The sequence below is a fragment of the Panicum hallii genome, chromosome 3, assembly GCF_002211085.1.
Source record: "Panicum hallii strain FIL2 chromosome 3, PHallii_v3.1, whole genome shotgun sequence".
NCBI classification, from domain to species: Eukaryota; Viridiplantae; Streptophyta; class Magnoliopsida; order Poales; family Poaceae; genus Panicum; species Panicum hallii.
In genome coordinates, this window is record NC_038044.1 from 64,183,854 (window position 1) to 64,206,679 (window position 22,826).

At 43.4% G+C, this 22,826-nt stretch overlaps 3 protein-coding genes across 4 annotated transcripts; 2 read left to right on the forward strand and 1 right to left on the reverse strand.

Moving 5' to 3' along the window:
* The first annotated feature begins 4,684 nt into the window (after positions 1 to 4,684).
* Positions 4,685 to 10,987, forward strand: LOC112885742 (plasma membrane ATPase 1). The gene is made up of 21 exons (XM_025951377.1): positions 4,685 to 5,080; positions 5,560 to 5,679; positions 5,794 to 5,892; positions 6,010 to 6,147; positions 6,249 to 6,383; positions 6,476 to 6,655; positions 6,746 to 6,952; positions 7,079 to 7,198; positions 7,276 to 7,395; positions 7,483 to 7,605; positions 7,735 to 7,839; positions 7,965 to 8,109; positions 8,329 to 8,493; positions 8,577 to 8,815; positions 8,898 to 8,930; positions 9,175 to 9,256; positions 9,347 to 9,507; positions 9,648 to 9,833; positions 9,915 to 10,097; positions 10,188 to 10,366; positions 10,616 to 10,987. Exons 1-21 carry the CDS (start codon positions 5,027 to 5,029, stop codon positions 10,710 to 10,712), a joined length of 2,871 nt encoding a protein of 956 aa, XP_025807162.1. The 5' UTR covers positions 4,685 to 5,026; the 3' UTR covers positions 10,713 to 10,987.
* A 597-nt stretch (positions 10,988 to 11,584) lies between these two features.
* Positions 11,585 to 17,131, forward strand: LOC112885744 (uncharacterized protein YtfP). The gene is made up of 15 exons (XM_025951380.1): positions 11,585 to 11,837; positions 11,915 to 12,106; positions 12,204 to 12,317; positions 12,441 to 12,528; positions 12,622 to 12,767; positions 12,859 to 12,960; positions 13,272 to 13,343; positions 13,433 to 13,532; positions 14,933 to 15,015; positions 15,931 to 16,008; positions 16,086 to 16,184; positions 16,289 to 16,339; positions 16,411 to 16,467; positions 16,546 to 16,587; positions 16,732 to 17,131. Exons 1-15 carry the CDS (start codon positions 11,604 to 11,606, stop codon positions 16,858 to 16,860), a joined length of 1,587 nt encoding a protein of 528 aa, XP_025807165.1. The 5' UTR covers positions 11,585 to 11,603; the 3' UTR covers positions 16,861 to 17,131.
* A 99-nt stretch (positions 17,132 to 17,230) lies between these two features.
* On the reverse strand, positions 17,231 to 22,677 carry LOC112885743 (pentatricopeptide repeat-containing protein At1g18900-like). Of its 2 annotated transcripts, none has more exons than XM_025951379.1 (3): positions 22,188 to 22,677; positions 21,046 to 21,142; positions 17,231 to 20,073 (listed from the first exon to the last, which is right to left on the reverse strand). In XM_025951379.1, exon 3 carries the CDS (start codon positions 20,068 to 20,070, stop codon positions 17,491 to 17,493), a length of 2,580 nt encoding a protein of 859 aa, XP_025807164.1. In that variant the 5' UTR covers positions 20,071 to 20,073; positions 21,046 to 21,142; positions 22,188 to 22,677; the 3' UTR covers positions 17,231 to 17,490. The 2 variants fall into 2 exon arrangements, with proteins under 2 accessions (XP_025807164.1, XP_025807163.1); XM_025951378.1 differs by having other exon boundaries at positions 22,183 to 22,676.
* Positions 22,678 to 22,826: the final 149 nt, after the last annotated feature.

Consider the following 22,826-nt stretch of genomic DNA (forward strand, 5'->3'; position numbering starts at 1 on the left):
TCCATCGCCTGGCAACTGCGCAGCTGAACCATGTGCTGGCCAAAGGCACGAGCACCATCTCCACATGCATGCATCTGTATGCCACACTGCCACAGCCATGCAAAAGAGTAAGCCTGAATAATCAATAAGACACGTAAAGACGAACGAAACTCACCATGCATGAGAGGAAGCAGTAGTCATCATGATGTGTTGATGGCGTTGAGATCTGGCCTCGACGACGGCGGCGTGCATGTGCAACGGCGCGCTGCTGTAGGGATGCATGCCTGCCTGCCGCCAATGGATCACCTGCTCCATCACTCGCCGAGTCGCGTGCTCCGACGAGCTGATGCGCCGTGCGCTCGTGGTGGAGTGAGCGGAGGTATGTGAATGGCAGCAGGGTCCGGCGGCGTGGTGAAGAAGTGATGTGTCCGTTGTGATTGGGGGTGAGCTAGGCCGGCGGTGGGAAAGAGGGGCGCTGATGGATGCCCAGCGCCACCGCCGGTCAGTTGGCGATCAAGTACTTAACACAAGCGACGCTTCCGACTTTCCGTTCCTCGCTGTGCGGCCGCCGCACCGTGTACAAATTTGAAACTTGATCTTATCGGTAATTAAGCATTAAATATAGATATATATATGCATCCCCTTGTCGTCATCTGGGCTCCGATCCGTAATTGTTTCCTTTGGCCCATGGACTCATCCTGATTATGATATGGTACGTGTACAAAACACAGTCAAACAGCTAATACTGTGCCATGGCACGTCAAGTTCTCGTCATACAGATCTAAAATATATGCAATTTCCAACACGACAACATGAAGGTAATAATAATTAGACGGATTATTTTAGCAGCCTCTGGCACCTTTTTGGACCTGCAGATCTGATTCCATTTCTTGTGTCATTTCTACAAATGTTCCATCTGTGAGGTGCATTCTCAGTGTCCATCATGTTCATTAACCAGGAAATCAGATGCTGCCTACTGTTGTGTAAGTTGATTTAAAATACCTAAGTCCACCTAAACCTATTCTTTCCACCGGTTTAAGTTAATTTTCACCAAATGTTGACATTACATCCTATCCTGAACAGCACCTGAAGAGAAGCAACCATGAAACTTTTCAGGACAAAAATCATCTAACCTGTCAGTTCTATTTCTTCCTCCATTCACCTGCAACCTCTGCCTTGTCTTGTTGAGTATTCCGTGGCCGTAATCTGCTGTAAAGACGTTCCCTTGCTCCTCCTCCTCTCGCTCGAATCTTGGCAGCACTTCTGTCACTGCGCAGCGACGAATGTCTCCTTCCGCTTCTGTGTAGCTGCATTGCCCGCCGGCCATGGAATAACTACACTAAACCCTACGTTTCTTCAAACCGCTGCTGCAAGCATCATCTTCTTCATCTGCGCCGCTCCTCTCACGAGCGAGCCACCTTTGCACACGAGGCTTCACCGTCGTCTTCCACTTCAAAAGCACCTGCCTGCTTGGGGTCGCTGATATTGTCGGTGTCTTCGGATCCCTCAACTACATCAACAATATTAGCAGGACCATCTTCTTGGAACAACACGAAATAAAATCTCTGTTTCATTATTTCGCAAAATCTTAGGAAGTAGACTAAGTGTGATCAGCACCTACATGTTCGTGCAGCAACTTTTCGATGGCGATAATTTCTTTAGCGAAGGTGATCTGCCCGTTAACAGATTATGGATTCAGATAGTTGCTCGAAAGAAAAAAAGATTGATCGATGCGGTAAGAAAAAGGAAGGATACATGCATGGAAGGTTGAGTTGAGCGCGAGATTAGGAACATGAAAATGATATATGTATTATATATATATATATAAGTTGGCTCTAAATGAGAGGAAAAAGAAAAGTATGAGATGAAGTAGGCCTTCTTGTGAGTAAAACAACATGCATAAAGCGATGAGCAGGCCAAGATAGATTGGTGCTGCCTAAAGTGCGTGACTGTGATTGCAGCACCTAAAGCAAGGCTTTCTCTGAAAATTATATAACCATGTTGCTTTGGCTTTCTGAAAAGAAGAAGAGGGAAAGGTTGAAAGGTTTTCTTTTTCTTAAACAAAAAGCCAGGCCTGAACTGGACCAAGTTTACTTTGTTCTCTTCTCTATCTTCTCCCCGTTATTTATTTATTTGGAGACCATGGATGCAGTTTAATGATGTGCGCCTATATGTGCTGAATGCTGTGCTGTGACCAGCAACTCAGCTCATTTTATATTATTTCTTTTAAGCAAAACCATCATAGTTTATGAATTGTTTTACTTGTCTGGTTGCAAATGATTAATAATGGACCCATTCTAGTTTTTCTGTATGTTTGTGGTGAACAACTTTGGATTGGAATATCCCTTTTAATCCATCCATCCATCTATCTATCGATCTATCTCTATATAAAGTACAATACCGGTCTCGCTCTCCAAATTAAGGGCTGAAAAGAATGTCAAAATTGACAACTTGTTACTACATACTCGTCATCATAACCGGGTTCATTATATTTCTTAAGCGGCAGAATAATTAAGATCCAAATGACGCCGTCAGTATAATGCATATGATTTTCAACTCGATTACTTACATCATTATTTGTTGGCAAATAAATCAATGACACACCGAATCAGTATGCAGTTGTTTTCAGCTAGCTAGCTGTCAATAGATCTCCCCTAATAGCTTGCTTGCGTCGGCGGCCAATCAATCAGATCTCCACTCATATCTTAATTGTTTGTGGCCTACATGTTCTACTGCATACCGAATCTTCTTCGTTAATTTCTTTCCTTGTGCACTTAGCTTATATAGTCTACAACAACTTATTACTCACACCATATTGACCGGCTACATAACCAATAATGATAGACTCATCACGTACGTAGATGTCATCTGTCACCTACCACCTGTCCACCTCTACTGTACATCTATACAGCATGAAAGGGCAGTCTTCCAGGGGCCGGGCCAAATAAAAGCAGCTGTCGATTTTTATCCGACCACTAACACTTTGACCTAGCTAATCTTTTTTTCATATACACTTAAATAAAATAAACCACATGCCCTTGCCTCTCTAGCTCGATGCCCTTGCTTGTCAAGCCAGCTTCACAAGAAACACTCATCTTCTCATCATCAGATCTAAAGATGCCATGCGTTTTGCACCATCCTCCTTCGGCAGCTAGCTACTGCCCTTTCATTCCCCTTAGCTTTTTAAAAGGAAAATGGCCACAATGCAATGCATTCTGGCTTGCATTGGCCTCTGAGATTATTTGGCAATAGCACCTTCATTGTAATGCCTTCTCTTTAATTTGTTTCTGACAGGCACAGGTCACAAGGGCAAGGAAATCTTAAAAAGAACAAGAATAACGGCTCATCATCGACCGTTGACGAGCTGGCTGCTCAGTCGTCAAATCGGTTTGTTGCCCGCACAAGTCTTCTCCGATCCGGTACAAGAAATCTCACATCATCAGAAATTAAAATAAAAAAAAGTCCATTATAAATTGGTGAATAAGTAGGTGGGTGACATTGATCGATCGATTGCATGCGTTGTTAGAAAGATTATTGATCGATTCAGAAATAACTAAAGTTGTTCGAAAGAAAAAAAGATTGATCGATGCTTGCTGTAAGAAAAAAAGGAAGGATACACACCTCAAAAAAAAAACAAAAAAAAGAGGCAGGAGCCACCAGCATCAGCAGGCAGCAGCCGTCCAACAGAGTACGGTCCGTAAGCCATGCATGCTCGCCTGTTTTGTGTTTGCTGACAAGGGTCAAATCTTGCTTGCAGACGACCGCCACCACCCTACCCGTTTTACTACTACTCATCATCTCTACCTAACTTCCCCCTTTAAAATTGTTGATTTGGTACACAAATAAACTAGATCATGTATGTGCAGGTGCTCAGACGTCTTAAGTAAAGCTGTGCCGGGTTTTAGTTTAATGTTAGCTCATTATGCACATGGTGTGTGGTTGTTTGATTGATAGATAGCTGTATTATGTAACAAGCAACCTAACACGTACGTCAGAGGTTAATTGCAACAGTGCAATGCAAGCTTTCATATGCACAAACGCATAAAAGCACAAGACGAGTGACATCCAAGAGATGAAAGTGACATACGGTCTAGTAGAACAAAATACCTGTTTCCGTTCAAACCAAACCAAATTAAATCAAAGGGTGTTTTCACGGCCATTGGAAAGGTAGAACACATTTTTATTTGAAAGACCAAAAGGTAGAACACATGATTGCAAACGGTGGCAATGCTGTCGTCATTTTACACGCAACTGCATGCCAAGCAGGATGTTTGATCCGAGTGACTAAATTTTACTCCCGTCACATCGCATGTTTAAACACGGAAACTAAATATGAGCTAACTATAAACTAATTGAATAAATGAAGACTAATTCATATGTTTACTGTAGCACAATATTACCATGATGGATTCGTCTCGCGAATTAGCCTCCAATTATGCCATTAGTTTTGTAATTAATTTTTATTTAATACTTATAATTGGTGTCGAGATTGGACTAAAATTTAATCCTCTGATTCCAAACAAGCTTTCCCTGTCACCAAACCACAAGTTTCGCAAGACCCCACACGACACATCTGTATATCAGTTCAAAAGAAGAAGTCGCATGATGAAGAGTGTCCACCATCCAGAGCCCAAGCAAGCATAAAATAGAAATTTCATTTCTGTGTTTGTTTCCATGCTTTCCTTTTATCCGTTTGTTTTTGTGTTGCTCCGCAGAACAGAAGATCTTGTCTCCTCTCCTCTGCTCTTGGGGGCGTGCGTGTCCCATCCATCCCATGTGTGTTGTTGTGGACTCCCACTCCTCTCCTTGCTGTCACCCTTGCCTGACCCTTCTTCTTCTTCGCCAGTTCTTCACCGCCCCCACCGGTACCACCTCATCCCATCCCGCCCACGCAGTTTCACCCACCCCAATCCATCCATCTAGGCAGAGGTGAAAAGCCACATTCATCTATCCAGCAAGCTTTCCTGTTTCCTGCATATAAATCTGGAGGGGAACAGCACGAACAGGAGAGAAGGGAAGGAGATCCGTGAGGAGGGAAGCCGCCTCCATGGCTGAGAAGGAGGGCAACCTCGAGGCCGTCCTCAAGGAGGCTGTCGACCTGGTATGGCTCTCCTCTCTCCCCTTTTTGGAGAAAATTTCTCTCTGGCTTGTTGCACGGGCGACGTCTTGGGAAATTAAAGCCTGCGCCTTTCTGTTCTTTCTCGGCTCCTTTTCCTAGATTGCTGTTCATGGTCTACGAAAATCGCATCTTTTAGCAAAGGCCTTGATAACCTGTATGCTGCCTTGGGGGTCCTTGTTCTGTGGATTCCCGAATTATAGGTGACATTTTGGCATAGGGATTTTTCTATTTCTCTGCCTATTTCTCAAATCTATTCGGAATTTCACTTCTTCTTTTGGGTCCAAGGATTACGTCGTAGAGACATTGACATACTTCTGCTCCTGTCTGATTCTGGGCACACCTGTAACTTGTTACATGTAGTAGTAGGTCTCATGGCGACAATTCAGTGAGGGTGCTGCTCAGCTGAGTTGTCGAGGTAAGGAATTGCGTCACTCAACTGGTGCTGCTTATCCTTTCTGCAGGAGAACTGCCCCCTCGAGGAGGTGTTCGAGAATCTGAGATGCAGCCGCGAGGGTCTCTCCACCCAGCAGGCGCAGCAGCGCCTTGAAATCTTTGGCCCCAACAAGCTCGAGGAGAAGGAGGTCTGATTTCATTCACGTCACTCCTTACCCTTTTTTCTCGACACGCGGGTTGCGTCGAATTGTCAGCCTCACACATGTAACGATTGCTTAAAGCTGGGATTTTGATGGTCGCAGGAGAGCAAAGTTCTCAAGTTTTTGGGATTCATGTGGAATCCACTCTCCTGGGTCATGGAGGCTGCAGCAATCATGGCCATTGCTCTTGCCAACGGAGGGGTAAGACAGTGAAACCTGTGAACAGACTTCAAATTCCATTTTCAAGTTCTTTCCCTCCTGTTTTCTTTTAGTTGGTGTATCTTACTAATTTTAGTTTTCTTGTGATTATGTCATCAGGGGAAACCACCGGATTGGCAGGACTTTGTTGGTATCATAACTCTGCTTGTCATCAACTCAACAATTAGTTTCATCGAGGAAAACAATGCTGGTAATGCTGCGGCTGCCCTCATGGCTCGTCTTGCACCTAAAGCCAAGGTCCGTTACCACCCATTCTATGCTGTTTCCGTCTATGTTTTGCATGAAGATTGTGTCTACCGAGCCCTTCCAAAGGTCTGAACCGACTTATTTTTCATCAGGTTCTTCGTGATGGCCGATGGACTGAGGAAGAGGCAGCCATTCTTGTACCAGGAGACATTGTCAGTATTAAACTAGGAGACATTATACCTGCAGATGCACGCCTCCTTGAGGGGGATCCTTTGAAGATCGATCAGGTTCTTCGCATTGCCACCACTTTCTTAAACCACCTAGCCTTTGATGATCCATAGTGATCTTTTTCCTCATAACTTCTCTTGCGTGAAATTAGTCTGCCCTTACTGGAGAATCACTCCCGGTCACCAAAGGTCCTGGTGACGGCGTCTATTCTGGTTCGACGGTCAAGCAAGGTGAAATTGAAGCTGTTGTGATTGCCACTGGTGTTCACACTTTCTTCGGAAAGGCTGCACACCTTGTTGACTCCACGAACCAAGTTGGCCATTTCCAGAAGGCAAGATAGACAGCTCTGTCTCATATGCATGTATTCTGGACCGAATTGTCAATGTATGCCATTGCTTATATTGTTACTTGATTGGTGCAGGTCTTGACGTCTATTGGGAACTTCTGTATATGCTCAATTGCTGTGGGAATGTTTGTTGAGATCATTGTCATGTATCCTATCCAGCACAGGGCGTACCGCCCTGGGATCGACAATCTCCTTGTCCTTCTCATTGGAGGCATCCCCATAGCCATGCCAACAGTCTTATCTGTAACTATGGCTATTGGGTCGCACCGTTTGTCTCAACAGGTTTGTTAATGGATCATCACATCTGTTGTAGATCTATTTTTCTATGGATGATCATATCATCACATTTCTCCTTTTTCTTTATCTCTGTTGGTATAATATTTAATTAGTTTAATAATGTTTATCCAGGGAGCTATCACAAAGAGAATGACTGCAATCGAGGAGATGGCTGGCATGGATGTTCTTTGCAGTGATAAAACTGGAACATTGACCCTGAACAAGCTTACTGTGGACAAGAACCTTGTTGAGGTGAGACAAGAACAACCATTTAGCATTCTCTTAGCTATCTCATGTATGGTTTAAATAACTTTAAGTTTGTAATCCAGGTTTTTGAAAGAGGCATTACTCAGGATCAAGTGATTCTCATGGCTGCTAGAGCATCTCGTACAGAAAACCAAGATGCTATTGATACTGCTATAGTTGGGATGCTAGCTGATCCGAAAGAGGTATGCTGCATTGTTAAAGGCTTTAAGCAGAGACTGATGATTACATTCCTTATATGATGAGCTGACTCTGTCTATGTTTTCGTGAAGGCACGTGCTGGCATCCAAGAAGTTCACTTCCTGCCATTCAATCCTACTGACAAAAGAACAGCATTGACATACATCGACAGTGATGGCAAAATGTTCCGTGTTAGTAAGGGTGCACCTGAGCAGGTACCACATGAATCGAGCATTAACTAATTATGCCATGATATCTCAGCATTTCCTTATGAAAGCATTTCATTCAGATCTGTATATCATTGCATATAACATCATGCCATATACTCAATGAATGAACTGCAGATTCTCCATCTGGCTCACAACAAGTCAGAGATAGAGAGGAGGGTTCATGCTGTGATTGATAAATTTGCAGAGCGTGGACTTAGATCACTTGCTGTCGCATATCAGGTGAGAAGACAATGCAGCTTATATCTTGGCTTGCTATCCACTTTGTATTTCTTGGATGTAACTTAAAGATTTACCAGTTTTATGCATATGTTGTCTTAGTGGTGAGCTGTTCTGTTCTTACGTAGGAAGTACCTGAGGGGAGGAAAGAAAGTCCTGGTGGCCCATGGCACTTTGTTGGTCTCATGCCACTTTTTGACCCTCCAAGACATGACAGCGCTGAAACAATTCGAAGGGCACTCAACCTTGGAGTTAATGTCAAGATGATCACAGGTATACAACCAGCTGAACAGTATAAAAAAAAAATGGTTCACTTTCTATTTATACAACTTCATATTTCTGAGTGAATGTGCTTTTGATGTAATCCTACTCGTCAACAGAACATATTTTGATAGAAGTACATTATGGCCTGGTGGGGGCTTCATCACACTGACATGACTGTTCTCGGTTTCTCTTGATCCCCAGTGTTTTGATTTGTTTTCTGATTTTCAGGTGATCAGCTGGCAATTGGAAAGGAAACAGGCCGTCGCCTTGGAATGGGTACAAATATGTATCCTTCTTCTGCTTTGTTAGGACAGAACAAGGATGAGTCTATTGCTGCTTTACCAGTTGATGATCTCATCGAGAAAGCTGATGGTTTTGCTGGTGTATTCCCTGGTATGGCTTTTAAGGAATAAATATTGTTGGGAGGAGGCATACATGTTTGATTCTGGATTAATTGAATAACTGTTTATCTCCAGAACACAAGTATGAAATTGTGAAACGTCTGCAAGCACGGAAGCATATCTGTGGAATGACTGGTGATGGAGTAAATGATGCTCCAGCCTTAAAGAAAGCTGATATTGGTATTGCTGTTGCTGACGCAACTGATGCAGCCAGGAGTGCTTCAGATATTGTCCTCACAGAACCTGGACTTAGTGTTATCATTAGTGCTGTGCTCACCAGTCGCGCAATTTTCCAGCGTATGAAGAATTACACGGTATGCTAGAAGTGGAAGTACGCTCTCAATTATGCTATGTTTTTCCTTGTGCTATTTGACTAATGCATTTTTATTATGGCAGATCTATGCTGTGTCGATAACCATCCGTATCGTGGTAAGTTTTCCTTGTCTGTCAGTAGTCAGTACTTCCGAGCTGAAACTTTTAGATCATTGCATGCTGATTCAGGGATTCTGTTTGGAATTAAATTTCTACTGAATTCAACAGAATCAGAACTGTTTGTGATATTCCCATGCATTCCTTGTATAATATATTCATCTAGCATTGAAATCATATGCATGGATCCTGCAATATTGCTTGAAGGTTTAACTACCATTTTCCTTTTTCTTACACTTGACAGCTTGGATTTATGCTCCTTGCCCTCATTTGGAAATTTGATTTCCCACCATTCATGGTCCTAATCATAGCAATTCTAAATGATGGTACTTTCCTCCCTCTCTGTCTTTGAAAGAAGTTGAAGTAGAAACCAGGAAAGGTTCTAATGCTGTTTGACCATTCGGCGTGATGAATAGGTACCATAATGACTATATCAAAGGATCGTGTAAAACCATCCCCACTACCTGACAGCTGGAAGCTGGCTGAAATTTTCACAACTGGAGTTGTCCTTGGTGGATATCAGGCAATGATGACTGTTATCTTCTTTTGGGCTGCATACAAGACAGACTTTTTCCCAGTAAGGATTTTGGTCATGAGTTAACTGCATTTGGATTTCAGTGAATCTATGTTTTTTTTAAACACTAGGATTGGCTAGAGAACTTCTATACTTTGCAGGGCCTTTACTTATTTTTGCTTACTGCTATTAAAATATTTCAGAGAATATTTCATGTTGAAAGCCTTGAGAAGACTGCTCAAGATGATTTCCAGAAGCTTGCCTCTGCTGTTTACCTGCAAGTCAGCACCATCAGCCAAGCTCTCATCTTCGTGACAAGGTCCCGGAGCTGGTCATTTATTGAGCGACCAGGGTTTCTACTGGTCTTTGCATTCTTGGTTGCGCAGCTGGTGAGCTCTTACTCCCTTTCCTTTTGAACTACGTCGGGAGTTGTAACTTGCATCAAGCTAAAATCTCACGTTTGATTGCAGATTGCTACGCTGATTGCTGTGTACGCTGACTGGGCATTCACTTCAATCAAAGGCATTGGGTGGGGCTGGGCTGGTATTGTGTGGCTTTACAACATCATCTTCTACTTCCCGCTCGATATCATCAAGTTCCTAATCCGATATGCTCTTAGTGGGAAAGCATGGGATCTGGTCATTGAGCAAAGGGTAATCAACTAATAATATGCATTGCGCCAGGTGTGTATTGGAGTGTTGGGTATCGTGAGTGTGTGGTTAACGTGCATCATCTTCCTGTAGATTGCGTTCACAAGGAAGAAGGACTTTGGCAAGGAGGAGAGGGAGCTGAAGTGGGCACATGCACAGAGGACCCTCCATGGGCTGCAGGCACCGGATGCCAAGATGTTCCCAGAGAAGGCTGGTTACAATGAGCTGAACCAGATGGCTGAAGAGGCGAAGAGGAGGGCTGAGATTGCAAGGTAGGACCACAAATGACTTTGTTGCTCAATACCAGCAATAGTTAGTGTTTTCTTATGTATACTAATCTTTAGGCCCACCCGTGTCCTTTTTTCCCCATGAATGCATTATTATTACTACTGATAGATCCATTTGTGGGGATGAAAAGTGCCTTTTGTGGTACACTAGTGGTAGGCAATAGTTAGAGGAACCTAAAGGTTGCTTGATCATTATGTGAAGTTGATTGATGGGGTTGTGGATGATTGCTGCAGACTGCGGGAGCTTCACACACTCAAGGGACATGTGGAGTCTGTTGTGAAGCTGAAGGGGCTCGACATTGAGACCATCCAGCAGTCCTACACGGTTTGATATTGCCTGTCCAGAAGAAGGGATTTTTTTTATCTTTCTTTTTCTTTTTGGCCACCGAAGTGTGAATTTGACGGTGGCTGGCCTCTCTTCGTTTTATTTAACTGAACTGGAGTCACATCACCCGACAAGTACTTGAAATGAGACGGAATCACTTGACCTCTGTAATCTGTCGTCATTTCGCATGGTTTACTAGTAACTTTTTGTCGCCTATCCTATCCTATCCTACATAAATGCTTGAAGGGAAATCAGGAAATGGGATGCATGTGTTAGTATTTGGAAAGAGAGATTCTGTGTACTCCTATATATCTTCTTCTTTGTCTCTTGCATGGGATGATAGATGGATGATTGGGTGTGAGGGCAAGGTCTCATCGATCAGATCACTAACTCCTACGATTGGCTAGCTTAGCTGTGTGTGGCATGTGATGTGTGGGCTTCAGCTTCAATGAATGAACGAAATGCATGCATGGAGCTGGAACTACTTGGGGGGGGGGTCAGCATTGAGATGCTTCCTTGCTGGAACATTGTGGTTCCAGATCTGCCGATCTGTGCTCTATCTGTGGTTAGGTTCATATGTTGCCTGCTGCCAAAGATGCCAGATGGTTGGAGCTGCTGCAAAGATTTGCTGTGTGACGGCTAATAATCCTTCCTTTCTTTGCTGTGTGACGGCTGGAAGCACACATCAAAGACTAGAGCATCTGGATAGTTTTGAAGGAGTATAAAGATGATACAATTCCATTTTATATAGGAGCATTACCCAGATATTGTCCTATTTTTTTTTTGAGTCGCAGATATTGTCTAGTAGGTATGTAAATCGTGAAGCAGCTCCGGCCCAACTCGGCCCAGGGAGAGAAAGCGGTCAGATCGGCCCATAACACTGAACCGGCCTAGTTCATGAGGCCGAGCTCCGACCTCCTCCAGCCAGCTTCCAGCGGAGGGGCAGATAGCAAGCTGTTCGGCGAAATGCCGCCGTGGCCGCCGCCGTGTCTCCAGCCCACCCTCGCCACCGCTCGCCGCACCACCGCCTTCTCCTTCTCCCTGAGCAGGAGGAGCAACATCTCCTCCTCCTCCTCTTCAACCCCCGCCTTCGTCTGCGCAACCCCGGGCGACCACGCCCACGAGCAGCAGGTAAATCAATCTTGCAGCTGCCTGTCGGCTGCCGCCCACCCCCCACGCCTCACGCCATGCGATGCCGATGTGTCTAGGGGGACAACGAGGAGCAGTCGTTGGTCGTGGTGGGCGGCGGCGCCGCGGGGGTCTATGCCTCCATAAGGGCCAAGACCCTGGCGCCCCGCCTCAACGTCGTCGTCATCGAGAAAGGGAGGTTCTTGTCCAAGGTCAAGGTCTCCGGCGGTGGCCGCTGCAACGTGACCAATGGCCATCATCTTGAGCCCATGGTATATGCAATCCAGCCTCGTGCTTAGTATCGCTCTATCGGTCTGTCCTTATTCATTTATAAGCTTGCTTGCCTGCTTGGCAAATGACAATGTTCAGGGACTGGCCAGAAATTATCCTAGGGGGAACAAGGAGCTCAGAGGATCGTTCTTTGCCGCTCATGGCCCGCAGGATACCATGCGTTGGTTCACAGACCATGGTGTGGAGCTTAAGGTAGCTAGCAAGCTTTGTTGACATCACATCTGCCTCACCATCTGTTTCTGTGTGTATGTATGTGCATTCCTCTGAAGCAAGCTATTAATGCTGCTCCCTTCCCCTTGCTAATTTCCATGTCAGACGGAAGATGATGGAAGAGTCTTTCCTCTCACTGACAATTCAGCTTCAGTAGTAGACTGCCTGCTGAACGAAGCTAGGAGACTTGGAGGTACCTTTTGCTAATTGGCTTTGATGTTAACTTTGCTGTTAATTTTCCCACATGACAGTCACTCCCTGACCAATTCAAAACCAAATGGTTAAGTTTCTCTGCAGGCTGGCAAAGCTGTGTCTAGTGCATCTGTCACTCAGCATGGGAAGTTTGTCCTCAAGGTTGAGAAGCGTACTGCTGATCTTGTTGATTACATCAATGCTAACTATGTCTTGGTTGCTACAGGTAGCAGCCAGCAGGTCTGGGAGTTCCTGTTTACACCCATCTTTGCATCTTGTCAAAATATCATAGGGCACAAAGTTGCATCCTTACCCATTTTATCACCTGTAGGGCTATTCAATTGCTGCACAACTCGGCCACTCCATTATTTCACCAGTGCCCAGCTTATTCACATTTAAGGTTGCAGACAAGAGATTGGCTGATCTTGCTGGGGTATGCATCCACAAATGCTATTTCCATTTCCATTTCCATTTCCATTTCCATTTCCATGCTAAGAATTACTCTCCAGTAATAAAAGAGCGGTGTTTCTCGAATGAAAGGGTGATATTTCAGAATTCGTGCAGGCAAAATTGCATAAGTTTCCTCTGTGTATTTACCTTTTTTTTCATACTTTATTCTACCAAGGAACATGATTAAGCATCAAGACTTGTGCCTTATAACAGGAAACCTGATTACACAGTTGCTTTTTGTTTCTCGAGTTAACAGCAGTACTGAACTGCAATATCTTTTCTTCTGCTATGTAGGTTACATTTCCAGTAGTCAAAGCAAAATTGAAGCTAGATGGCCTGCAAAAAAATGTTCCGGAATTAAGTCAGGTGAACATGCCATTTCTTTTCAGCTATGGGTTGATGAGATAGGCAGTCAACTTGTCATGTGCATTTGCTTACACTAGGTGCCTTGACAGACTGGGCCTATGTTAGTTACGCATTGGGGGCTTAGTGGTCCGGTTGTTCTGCGTTTGTCTGCATGGGGAGCACGTGAACTGCATCAGTGCAACTACCAAGGTATGATGCAATGAAAGTTCGCAGAAAACGCAGTAGATTGACAACTGGGTGATGGTACTGTCGTGATATTTCTAATTTTAATCCCTGATCATTGTTGTATTGTAAATCGATGGTCAGGGATTAGTTTACTCAGTACATCCAGAAGATGCAGATCACTTCCTTGTACTCTTCCCTTATTACATTTACTACATTAATGAAATGGTTGACTTTTTAGATTATCATTTAGGGAATAATGCATGTTAGCATATTTCTTAATGGCAAAATAGGCACTTTGGTCCCTCAACTTTGATCTGAGGGTCAACTTCGTCCCTCAACTTTTAAATTGGCCAATATAGTCCCTTAACTTTCATTTTGGGGTCAAACTCGTCCTTGTGCAAATATTATATCCATAATAACATGAGATAAATACAAAAAGTCTATTTTACCCTTGGCTCATTCTCCCCCTCCTCATTTTCCAATATTTGTATCATGTTCGCTCAACTTTCCACAATATTTTATATGATGGTACAATTATGCAACAAGTAGGTCTAATTTTACTCTCTATGCGTCCGCAATACATTGCGATGCATGGGTAAATATTTTATATGATGGTATAAGTAGGTCTAATTTTACTCTCTATGCGTCGGCAATAAAATGCGATGCATGGGTAAGTAAACTTCTATGTTCCAAATTAAACACTTGTGATGTTCAGCTTGTAAATGCATAGATGCCACCACACTGTGTGACTTGCATTGGTTAAATATTTTTTTAGTAAAAAATAAACTGTTGCAGAATTTAAAGGGGAAGGAGCCAAGGGTAAAGAGGACTTTTTGCATAAATATCATATTATTATGGAGTATAATTATGTTATTATAGAGTACAATATCAACATAAGGACGAGTTTGACCTAAAAACGAAAGTTGAGGGACTATATTGGCCAATTTGAAAGTTGAGGGATGAAGTTGATCCTCAGATCAAAGTTGAGGGACCAATACGCCTATTTTGCCTTTCTTAATTATGCAACTATATTTGAATTTCATATTAGAAATTTTATAAGGTGTTAAGAATTCGGACATCGATAGACTATAGTACTGTGTAATATCAAATTTATTATTGTTTAGAATGTTTGTTCTTTTCCTAATAAGTTCAGATGGCTAGCACTTAATGGCACCCTGTCGAGTAAACAACATATGTTGCATATCCCGTTTTCCTTGTTGTTCTGTTATCCAAGCTTTACTGCTTTTTTGAAATGATCCAAGCTTTACTGCTTTGCCTCTTCAACTAATGCTCATTTTTAGTTTTTTTTCCTGTCTATCTTCAAACACATGAAAATTGAGGACAGGAAAGCTTATGGTTGACTTTCTGTACAGTCAATAGCATCCATTTTCCTTGTTGAATTCTATACATTTCTTTCAACACAGGAAAGCTTATGGTTGACTTTGTACCTGACATCCATATTGAGGACGTGAAGGGCATCCTGTTCCGCTACAAAGATCAGCATGCGGTCCATTTCTTCCCTTACATTATTGCATTTACGTATGATTAAGTTAGTGCCTTAGATCTTCATATCAGGACCAGCATTTGTTACTGGCGCACTACTATTGATTTTGTCTTTGCTGTAATAAGTTGAAAAAAAGTTATCTTTCGCAAATTCCTGCAATAGTTTGAATCTTACAAATTCTTTATATTTCAACTCTTCTTTGGCTTGCTTTGGCATTATTACCAATACTGATAATAATTGTAGCTTCCTGGTCACTGTCACATTGGAGTATTTTGATTAAAAGTTGATCTTCTAATTCATTAGAGAAACATTCCTCCCATGAACATTCTGACAGTTCTAATTTTTATTTCGACAAAGGGATCATCCCGGATTTCATTACTTGAGAATGAAATCACAAAAGTCTGTTGCGAACCGAGCATTCACTCCTAACCCGTCCACCACCTGGGGATACCCCCCCCCCCCCCCCAACCACCACCACCACCACCCGGTCATCAACTGCAAAGGGTTGACTCTCCAGGGGGGCAAAAGAACAAACTGTTTTCCAAACAATACAAGAAACAGACAGTAGGAGCTACAAAAATTATGCAGAATAACAAGCTTTGACACAGCATGATACACGACTGATCTCCCGTGGTCTTTGACTCCACATGATTCCTCTAACTGTAGAAGAACCACTCCTGTGTCTTCTGGGGCTTCACGCGGGTGGAACTGCTTGCCGTCGTCTTGAGGGCCTTCGCTCCCGCTTGCAACTGCACCCTGTCATCCTCGTTTTGTAATTCTGCCCCGAAAGATAAAAATGAGCATGCTAGGCACACAATCTCTGCAGGAGATAAAATGACCAGTTCTATTAAGAATTAACAATAAAGTTGAACTAAAAAGTGTTTTTTTATACTAACTAAGAAGTGTTGGTCCCTGCAGAAGCACAAAGTAAATAACACCTTTCCCATGGAGTTTGGGCTAGTGAAGAGATTTTGGAGATTCCTGCTAGAACAGGAGGTCATAATATTACTGAAATAACCCTTTACTCATCCCTTTAATCAGATATTTCATCAGGTAAAGTCTTTTCTTTGCAGAGTTTAAATGGTGATATGCACTGGGCCTCGATGCCAAATAATCATCTAAATGCAATAGCTGTTCGGTTAAAACAATGGATGTTTGAGGTTGTTGGGAAGGTGTGCAATATCCTTATATGCCAACTGAAATTTCCCAGTCTAAAATACGACAGCAACAATGTTTTTGCCAAGACTAACTGCCAATTATCTGTCATCACACGTAGGGCCAATTTAAAGATGAATTTGTGACTGCCGGAGGTGTTCCAATTTCAGAGGTTCAGTCTTAACTGCAGTTTTCTTGAACATGAATCACACATAGACCTGACTTGTTTCCCTTTTGTTATAGATATCACTTGGCACAATGGAAAGCAAGAAACAACCAAATCTGTTCTTTGCTGGAGAGGTAAATATCGATCATGAACTCACAATATTCAGGACTAGCAATAATACAATTTACCTTATGAAGGTGATTTTGCTGCAGGTACTTAATGTCGACGGGGTCACTGGCGGTTTCAATTTTCAGGTAAGCTGTACAAATTTCCTGAAGAGTTGTTTACCTCTGTTGAGAGAGCAAAAAGGTTCACAGTCTGGAGACTAACTTGAATGGAAACTTGAAATTTTTGGGTGAGAAGAAAAGTTTTGTAATGCATTAGTTTGTTTTCCACAGAATGCATGGACTGGTGGGTACATAGCTGGGACAAGCATAGCCACATTGGCATTGACAAGCAATCTCCAAGAGCCACAGTCGTTCTTCCAACTAGAAGGATCACAGAAGAAAATGTGGATTGAGCGATGAAAGAATCTTCTTAGATCATCTGCGGCTGTGGCGATGATTCAGGGATATCATTAATTTTGAGGATATCCAAGATAACCAAGATTAGTGAGTTACATTTGATAGCAGATGGTAACATTAGCCTAACATGGGGTCAATGTAGAGTCAATCTAGGCATACAGTGTGCAGTCTGGAAAGATAGTAGTTACAATCTAGTTGAACAAGCTGTGAATTATACTTGACTGACCAGAATGCACATCGAGCAACGTTCTTCTATCTCAACTGTCAACATTCAGTACTTAAGTTTTCGACCAAGATTCCTGTCAGCGGTGGCTGTCAACCTGTCAGGCTGTCACTTTAAGTTAAAAGAAAATTTGGAACATGGAACACCTGATGGAACAATTCTCACCGGCTAATCCAGACCAATTTAATTTCATGCTAAACGAACAATAACATATCTAAATGTTACCACAATCACAATAAATAGTTTCCAAGCATAGACTATTTGACTACAAGGCTACACCTGACCTGACTAACACATCCTATGGACCAAAACAAGCAGGTGCGCGAATCTTTATCCAGTCCAAGCTGATATTTCCAAAAAACCGCACCTGCTTAAATAGGTCCTTTATTTCTGGCTCAGCAATAACCTCACTACAACAAATGCATGCGCTCAACATAAGGATTGTGCAACCATTTGTTGAGCGGCTCTCCACAGCCAACGAAGCAGCCAGTGTTTCCGCGAGTGGTGAAGAATGGGAATTCGAAGAGGTTCAGAAGCTTCTGAACGGACTGTCTAACCAGCGAGGACCCAGTCACCCTGCTCCTCCTGCCCCAGCCGGTGACAATGTCAATCCTTTCAGGGGCAGTGCCCATTGTCAGAATCTGCCTGTGGAACCAGGCAAGCGTCCTGGACAGGGCAGTCACTGCGGTGCCCTCAGACATCAGGTGAAGGTTGATAAGCCAATAAGACGAGCTCTTCTCCCTCACAGAATCCGGGTACACGTTCTTCTGTGCAGCAACTTCCCATATAAGGCCTGCTTCCTCCTTGAGGCCGGACTTGTGCAAAAAGTCTATGACAGCATCCATTAGACCCCTTTTACTCTCTCTGTCCTCACTGTGCATCATGTCCAAGAAATAACCAGTGTGATCCCTGACGTTCTGGCCACCAGGTTCTGCATCAGGTAAATACAGCAAGAACATGTGAGCCGGGTGTCCAGTGATCGACATGAGCTGGCAGCATAAACCCATCTGTGCCTGAGCCTCAGTGCAGCAGCTGAGCAGCAAGGTGTAAGTCTGCAGAGATGGAACAAGTCCTTGGGCAAGCATGTTCTGAAGCACGATATAGGCATCTTGAAATCTGTTTATCTTCAGAAAAGCACTCAAGAGCGAATTGCAGGTTGGCACGTTAGGCTGCAAACCATCCTGAAGCATTGCTTGGTACCATCCTAGTGCTTTGTCGACGTTGCCAGCTTTGCCCCAGAGGTCAACCAAAAGACCATATACTGGCTCATCAGGAGCCCAATCACGCCTCATCTCAATGAACACAGCCTCAGCCTCATCCAGATGGCCACAATGGCCGAGAACTTCCATAACAATGCTGTATGTTATTTTGTCAGGACGAAACCCAGCAACTTGCATATCCTTGTACAGCTTAACAACATTTTCATAATTTCTTGCTTTGGCCTGGAGCGCAATCATGATGTTGTAAGTAACAAGGTTCGGTGTGCAGCCATTTTCGATCATCTCACAAAAAAGTTTATAAGCAGCTGCCAATTGACCACCTTTTCCCAGGCAATTAACCATGGCACTGTAGGTGAATGTATCTGGTGAGAGGCCTACCTCTTGCATCCTGCCATATAAATCCATTGCAACATCCAGGTATCCAGCCTTAGCATGGATATCAATCAATGTACAATATGTAACCCGATCAGGCTCATAACCAGCCTCTTGCATTTCCTCAAATACTTTAACAGCCTCCCTTAGATAATTAGCACGACCATATGCGTGTATTATTCTGTTGTATGTTACCACAGTCGGTTTGCAGTGAGCTCTGCTCATCTCCTCAAGAAGCTTCCTCATTATACCAAATTGCCTGGCTTGTCCAAGGATGCCTATCATAGTTGTGTAGGTATGGCCATCATGCTTGAACCCTGGTTGCCGCTTTAACCATTGAAAGAAACCCAGAGCAATAGTGTGGTCATGCAGAAGCTTGAGTACTTGATTAGCCTGGAATGCATCTATCTTGCAATGAAGACTATCCAGGACATGTTCTGTCATTGGACCCCATTTCATCTGCTGCAGTGTGTGGTAGTACTGTTCAACTGCCCTCAGTGATTTCAATGATCTTAAGTTAGATTGGGGTCCTCCGCCATGAGCTTTTATTGTTCCAGTAGGACTCTGAAATTTATTGCCAGAACCACTAAAGCCATTCAGACCTGATGGGTTCCGAGTTTGAACTTCATCCCGCCTGGCTTCTGAATTGAAATTATTAGAGTGATAATTTGCATACTGCTGACCAGGACGTCCTTGATCCCTTATTTGCGACGGTGAACCAGAAGCAACAACAGAGGGCCCAGAAAAACTTTGCTTTGGCCTTGCACAGCCAGCTCTTGGGGCTCCCTTCTCAAAATCATTACCCATGGAAGGGTTATAAGGCAGCTTTGCCTCAGGAAAGCTATGCTGATTATGTGCTCTGTTATTAGAAGAATGGTTATCAGATAAAGTCTGATAAGAATAATTAGCACCCATATCTGGAGCCTGATCAGTGCTTCCATTAATAGATGCGGGCCTGAAATTAACCAGCTCAGAATATACACCAGCTCCTGCAATTCCAGACTGAGAAATGCTTCGGGCTGTCTGCTTAGATGGTTGTACATAATCACTTCCTAGAATCTTATGATGATTACGAGGACCATTGCTTCTGTCACTAGATGCAGGCTCCTTTCCTGGAGGTGAGGTGGAGGGAATGGCATGAACAGCCGGAGTTGGGTGGCCAGTAGACTGACCAATTGATCCAACAACATGTTGTACAGGAGGCTGAGTCTTCACAGAAGCTCTGTGCGTTGAACGAGACTTCTGCTTGATACTGCTTGCAGCCTGCCTCTTTGGAGCATAATCCTCATCCTCAGGGCAAGAGCATGAAGCTCCATCTGTGCTACCGCACCTTGATCCATTAAGGTAGAAGGATCTCGCACACTGAGTTAGGGTGCCGAGTTGCTTTGTCCTCAACATGAACTGCAAATTTAGTTCACAATATGTAAGAACTCTTAAAGCTATGAACAGGTACGAGGTTGCACTTCTGAATTAAAAAATTGATAAGAAAATCATATAAAATGATTCAAAATAATACTCCTTTGAGTTATGGTTAACTATTTGTATTTTGACATAACCTAAAGCGCAATGACTCATCAACCAGGTCAAAAGAACAGAGCTATTGGCAATAGAGAAGATAAATATCTGAGCAAAAGTAAACCAAAACCAAAATCAAATAGCATATCGCAAGCTGCGGAGCAAGGATTTCTATTTACAAATATCCCAGAATCAGACTGTGCAAGATGAATGAAAATAAGGAGTACCATGTGTGTCTCCATCCCGATATATCAAATCTATCTAAAATTGTGACTAACAATATTAGGTTCGAGATTTGTATGCCAGCAATGTTAAGATAATTTTAAAACATGGAAATTGCAAGTTTCTTTTTTGCAGTTGGACAAGGATAAAAGTACAGAAAATATAAAATGGCCATGGTAATTCATTATTCTTCCATTTTGAAGATTAAGAACCTAGTAACATTTAGAAATGCAAGTGGGTGACAATCTAACTGCCTAAAGTAATATGAGTATTCATAATATTGATACCGAAGTTTATTTTGTTGAATCTTAGCAAGCATAACATATAACTGGTAAATAAAGCATTGCTAAGCACAACAAAAGGAATGGTACATACAAGGCCTATAATGCTAGCTACTTCTTGTACTCATTTTTTGCAACCATTTGTCTTTGATTTGAACAAATAGAGAGAGAAAAAATTTGTGAAGGATATAAAGCAAGTGGATATGGTGACAACTCATATAAGGCAACAAATGGTGACTCCAATGCGGCAGAACGTTTTTTTTTTTTGGTGTCACCGTCTATGTTCAGAATTAGTAGCAAAAGAAGAAATGGCGAGAAACAGGGGGAGGGGTTGGGCATGAAGAGAGGGGCATACTGGTTAATAAATGAAACCACAAATTCCAGCAACGTCAATGTAGAGTCGTAGGCTTCTAACTGCCACTTAAATTCATGTGCCCCCCTCAACGGTAGACCTGCAAGAAAAAGGCAATGCAAATCAAGATACAAGGTTTAGGAAGTACTGCTAGCAGTATATCAAACCAGTAGCACAAAGTCAGATAGCCTACTATGCTCTAAAATTCTAGCCTAGATTCTGAAAGCAAGTCCTAAGGTGGTACAGTTAAGGACAGCACCACAGTTTAAAAAGGTTCTCTCTATAAGCCAGAATCCATTTGCAAAACTCAGCACATAAAGGTCATGCTGAACAAGGCTCAAATAAGCAGATAATAAATAATTCGAAGACAAGTTGAATGTTAGCTCAAGCAAGGACATAAATTTGTTCAGCAAGAAAATGGGGGCTCCAGTCTATAAGCCTCAGCAGTACATATTTGCCAGATATAACACAACCAATAGGCCAGTTATTAGTTCTACAAAGACCGTACAGTATGCAGGTTTCTGGTTGGAGGGGCTAAGAATAAGTCCAAAATGGGAAGTTCTATTTTTGGCCTTAATTTCAGCTTTTATGCCCAATAGTGACACTGAAGTGGCATGCAGGCAAAAGCAAGTCCTCAATGTATGGAAGTGCCCTTGATGCGAAGCAGGAGCATACAACAAAAGTAGTTTTTTGTTGCATGTATAAGAGGTGAAGGTTGTCGCTCTACCAGCGCCAAGCCTTGACATGATACATAAAGGTCTTATATGTTTGAGTGAATTTTGGTTCGTTGATGATGCAAAGTGTCAAGATTAAGTCAGAAAACAAGGTTGTATCATGTAATGTATTGCAGGTGGAATGGAAAGCAGGAGCGGGCCTCACGTGGGGCGTGCGGGTCGAGCCCCAAAAATCTTGGAAAAACAAGCGTACTGGATGGAATTCGCATCCCAGCACTGTGGCGGAGCGAACGGACTCGCAAGAAACGGACCCTTCCTTTCCCCCCTTGGGTCCTGACTTGTGAGAGGGGAAAGAAAGATTTGATTTTTCGAGTGTTGACCTCGGTAGCAGTCGCAGTCGCAGCCGCAGCAGGATCCTAGCGAACTAAGCCCTAATAAGGGAGGAAGAAAGAGAGAATTCCTTTACCTTACCGAGGGATGGTGCCTCTCGGAGAATGAGCCGCCCTTGGAGAGGAGAGGAGCTGGATCTCCACGCCACCGCTGCGCCTGGCTAGCAGAAGGGAGGTGGAGAAAGGGTGGAGGAGGAGAGGAAGCCCATGGAGGCGGGCGTGTTTTCTTGCAGCGGTGAACTTCTTGGGCCGCCGGCGGCGCAGAGGGAGGAAGAAGGGAGGACCAGATCACCAACAGAGCAGGAGGAGGAGGAGGAGGATTCCTTTCCTTGTTGTGTTTGTTTGGCTTGTTATAGAGAGGTCCCTCCCGGGATGCGATGCGCCCTTTTGGATCCCTCCCTGTTTCCTTGCCTTTGCCAGTGCTGTGTAGTGCTGGTTGTGGATCCCTATTTTGGCACAAGGCGAGGGTGTTTCTGCATGCTCCTTCCTTCAACTTCCTACCCAAGTCAACTTAGCAGCAGCCCAAGGATGGACGGATGGATGGCAAGTCAGACCTGTTCCAAGGAAGGAAAGGATCACATCTGCTGCGTCAGTTGACAGGAGGGAGGATCTGCAATTCAGCATGATGCCTGCTGGGCTCTGGCCGGCCGAGCAAGTACTGCATATTCATCGATTGGTTGGTTCCTTCCTTCCTTATAAACTTTGTATTTTGCCCAACGAA

Excerpts from the sequence above, each read along its gene's own strand:
- LOC112885742 (XM_025951377.1), top strand. The coding sequence starts at position 5,027 with ATGGCTGAGAAGGAGGGCAACCTCGAGGCCGTCCTCAAGGAGGCTGTC. Across the intron at positions 5,893-6,009 it reads TTGCTCTTGCCAACGGAGGG|GGGAAACCACCGGATTGGCA; the intron begins GTAAGACAGTGA and ends TTATGTCATCAG. Across the intron at positions 8,110-8,328 it reads TAATGTCAAGATGATCACAG|GTGATCAGCTGGCAATTGGA; the intron begins GTATACAACCAG and ends TCTGATTTTCAG.
- LOC112885744 (XM_025951380.1), top strand. The coding sequence starts at position 11,604 with ATGAGGCCGAGCTCCGACCTCCTCCAGCCAGCTTCCAGCGGAGGGGCA. Across the intron at positions 12,107-12,203 it reads GCCATCATCTTGAGCCCATG|GGACTGGCCAGAAATTATCC; the intron begins GTATATGCAATC and ends GACAATGTTCAG. Across the intron at positions 16,185-16,288 it reads TGTTTGAGGTTGTTGGGAAG|GGCCAATTTAAAGATGAATT; the intron begins GTGTGCAATATC and ends CATCACACGTAG.
- LOC112885743 (XM_025951379.1), bottom strand. The coding sequence starts at position 20,070 with ATGTTGAGGACAAAGCAACTCGGCACCCTAACTCAGTGTGCGAGATCC.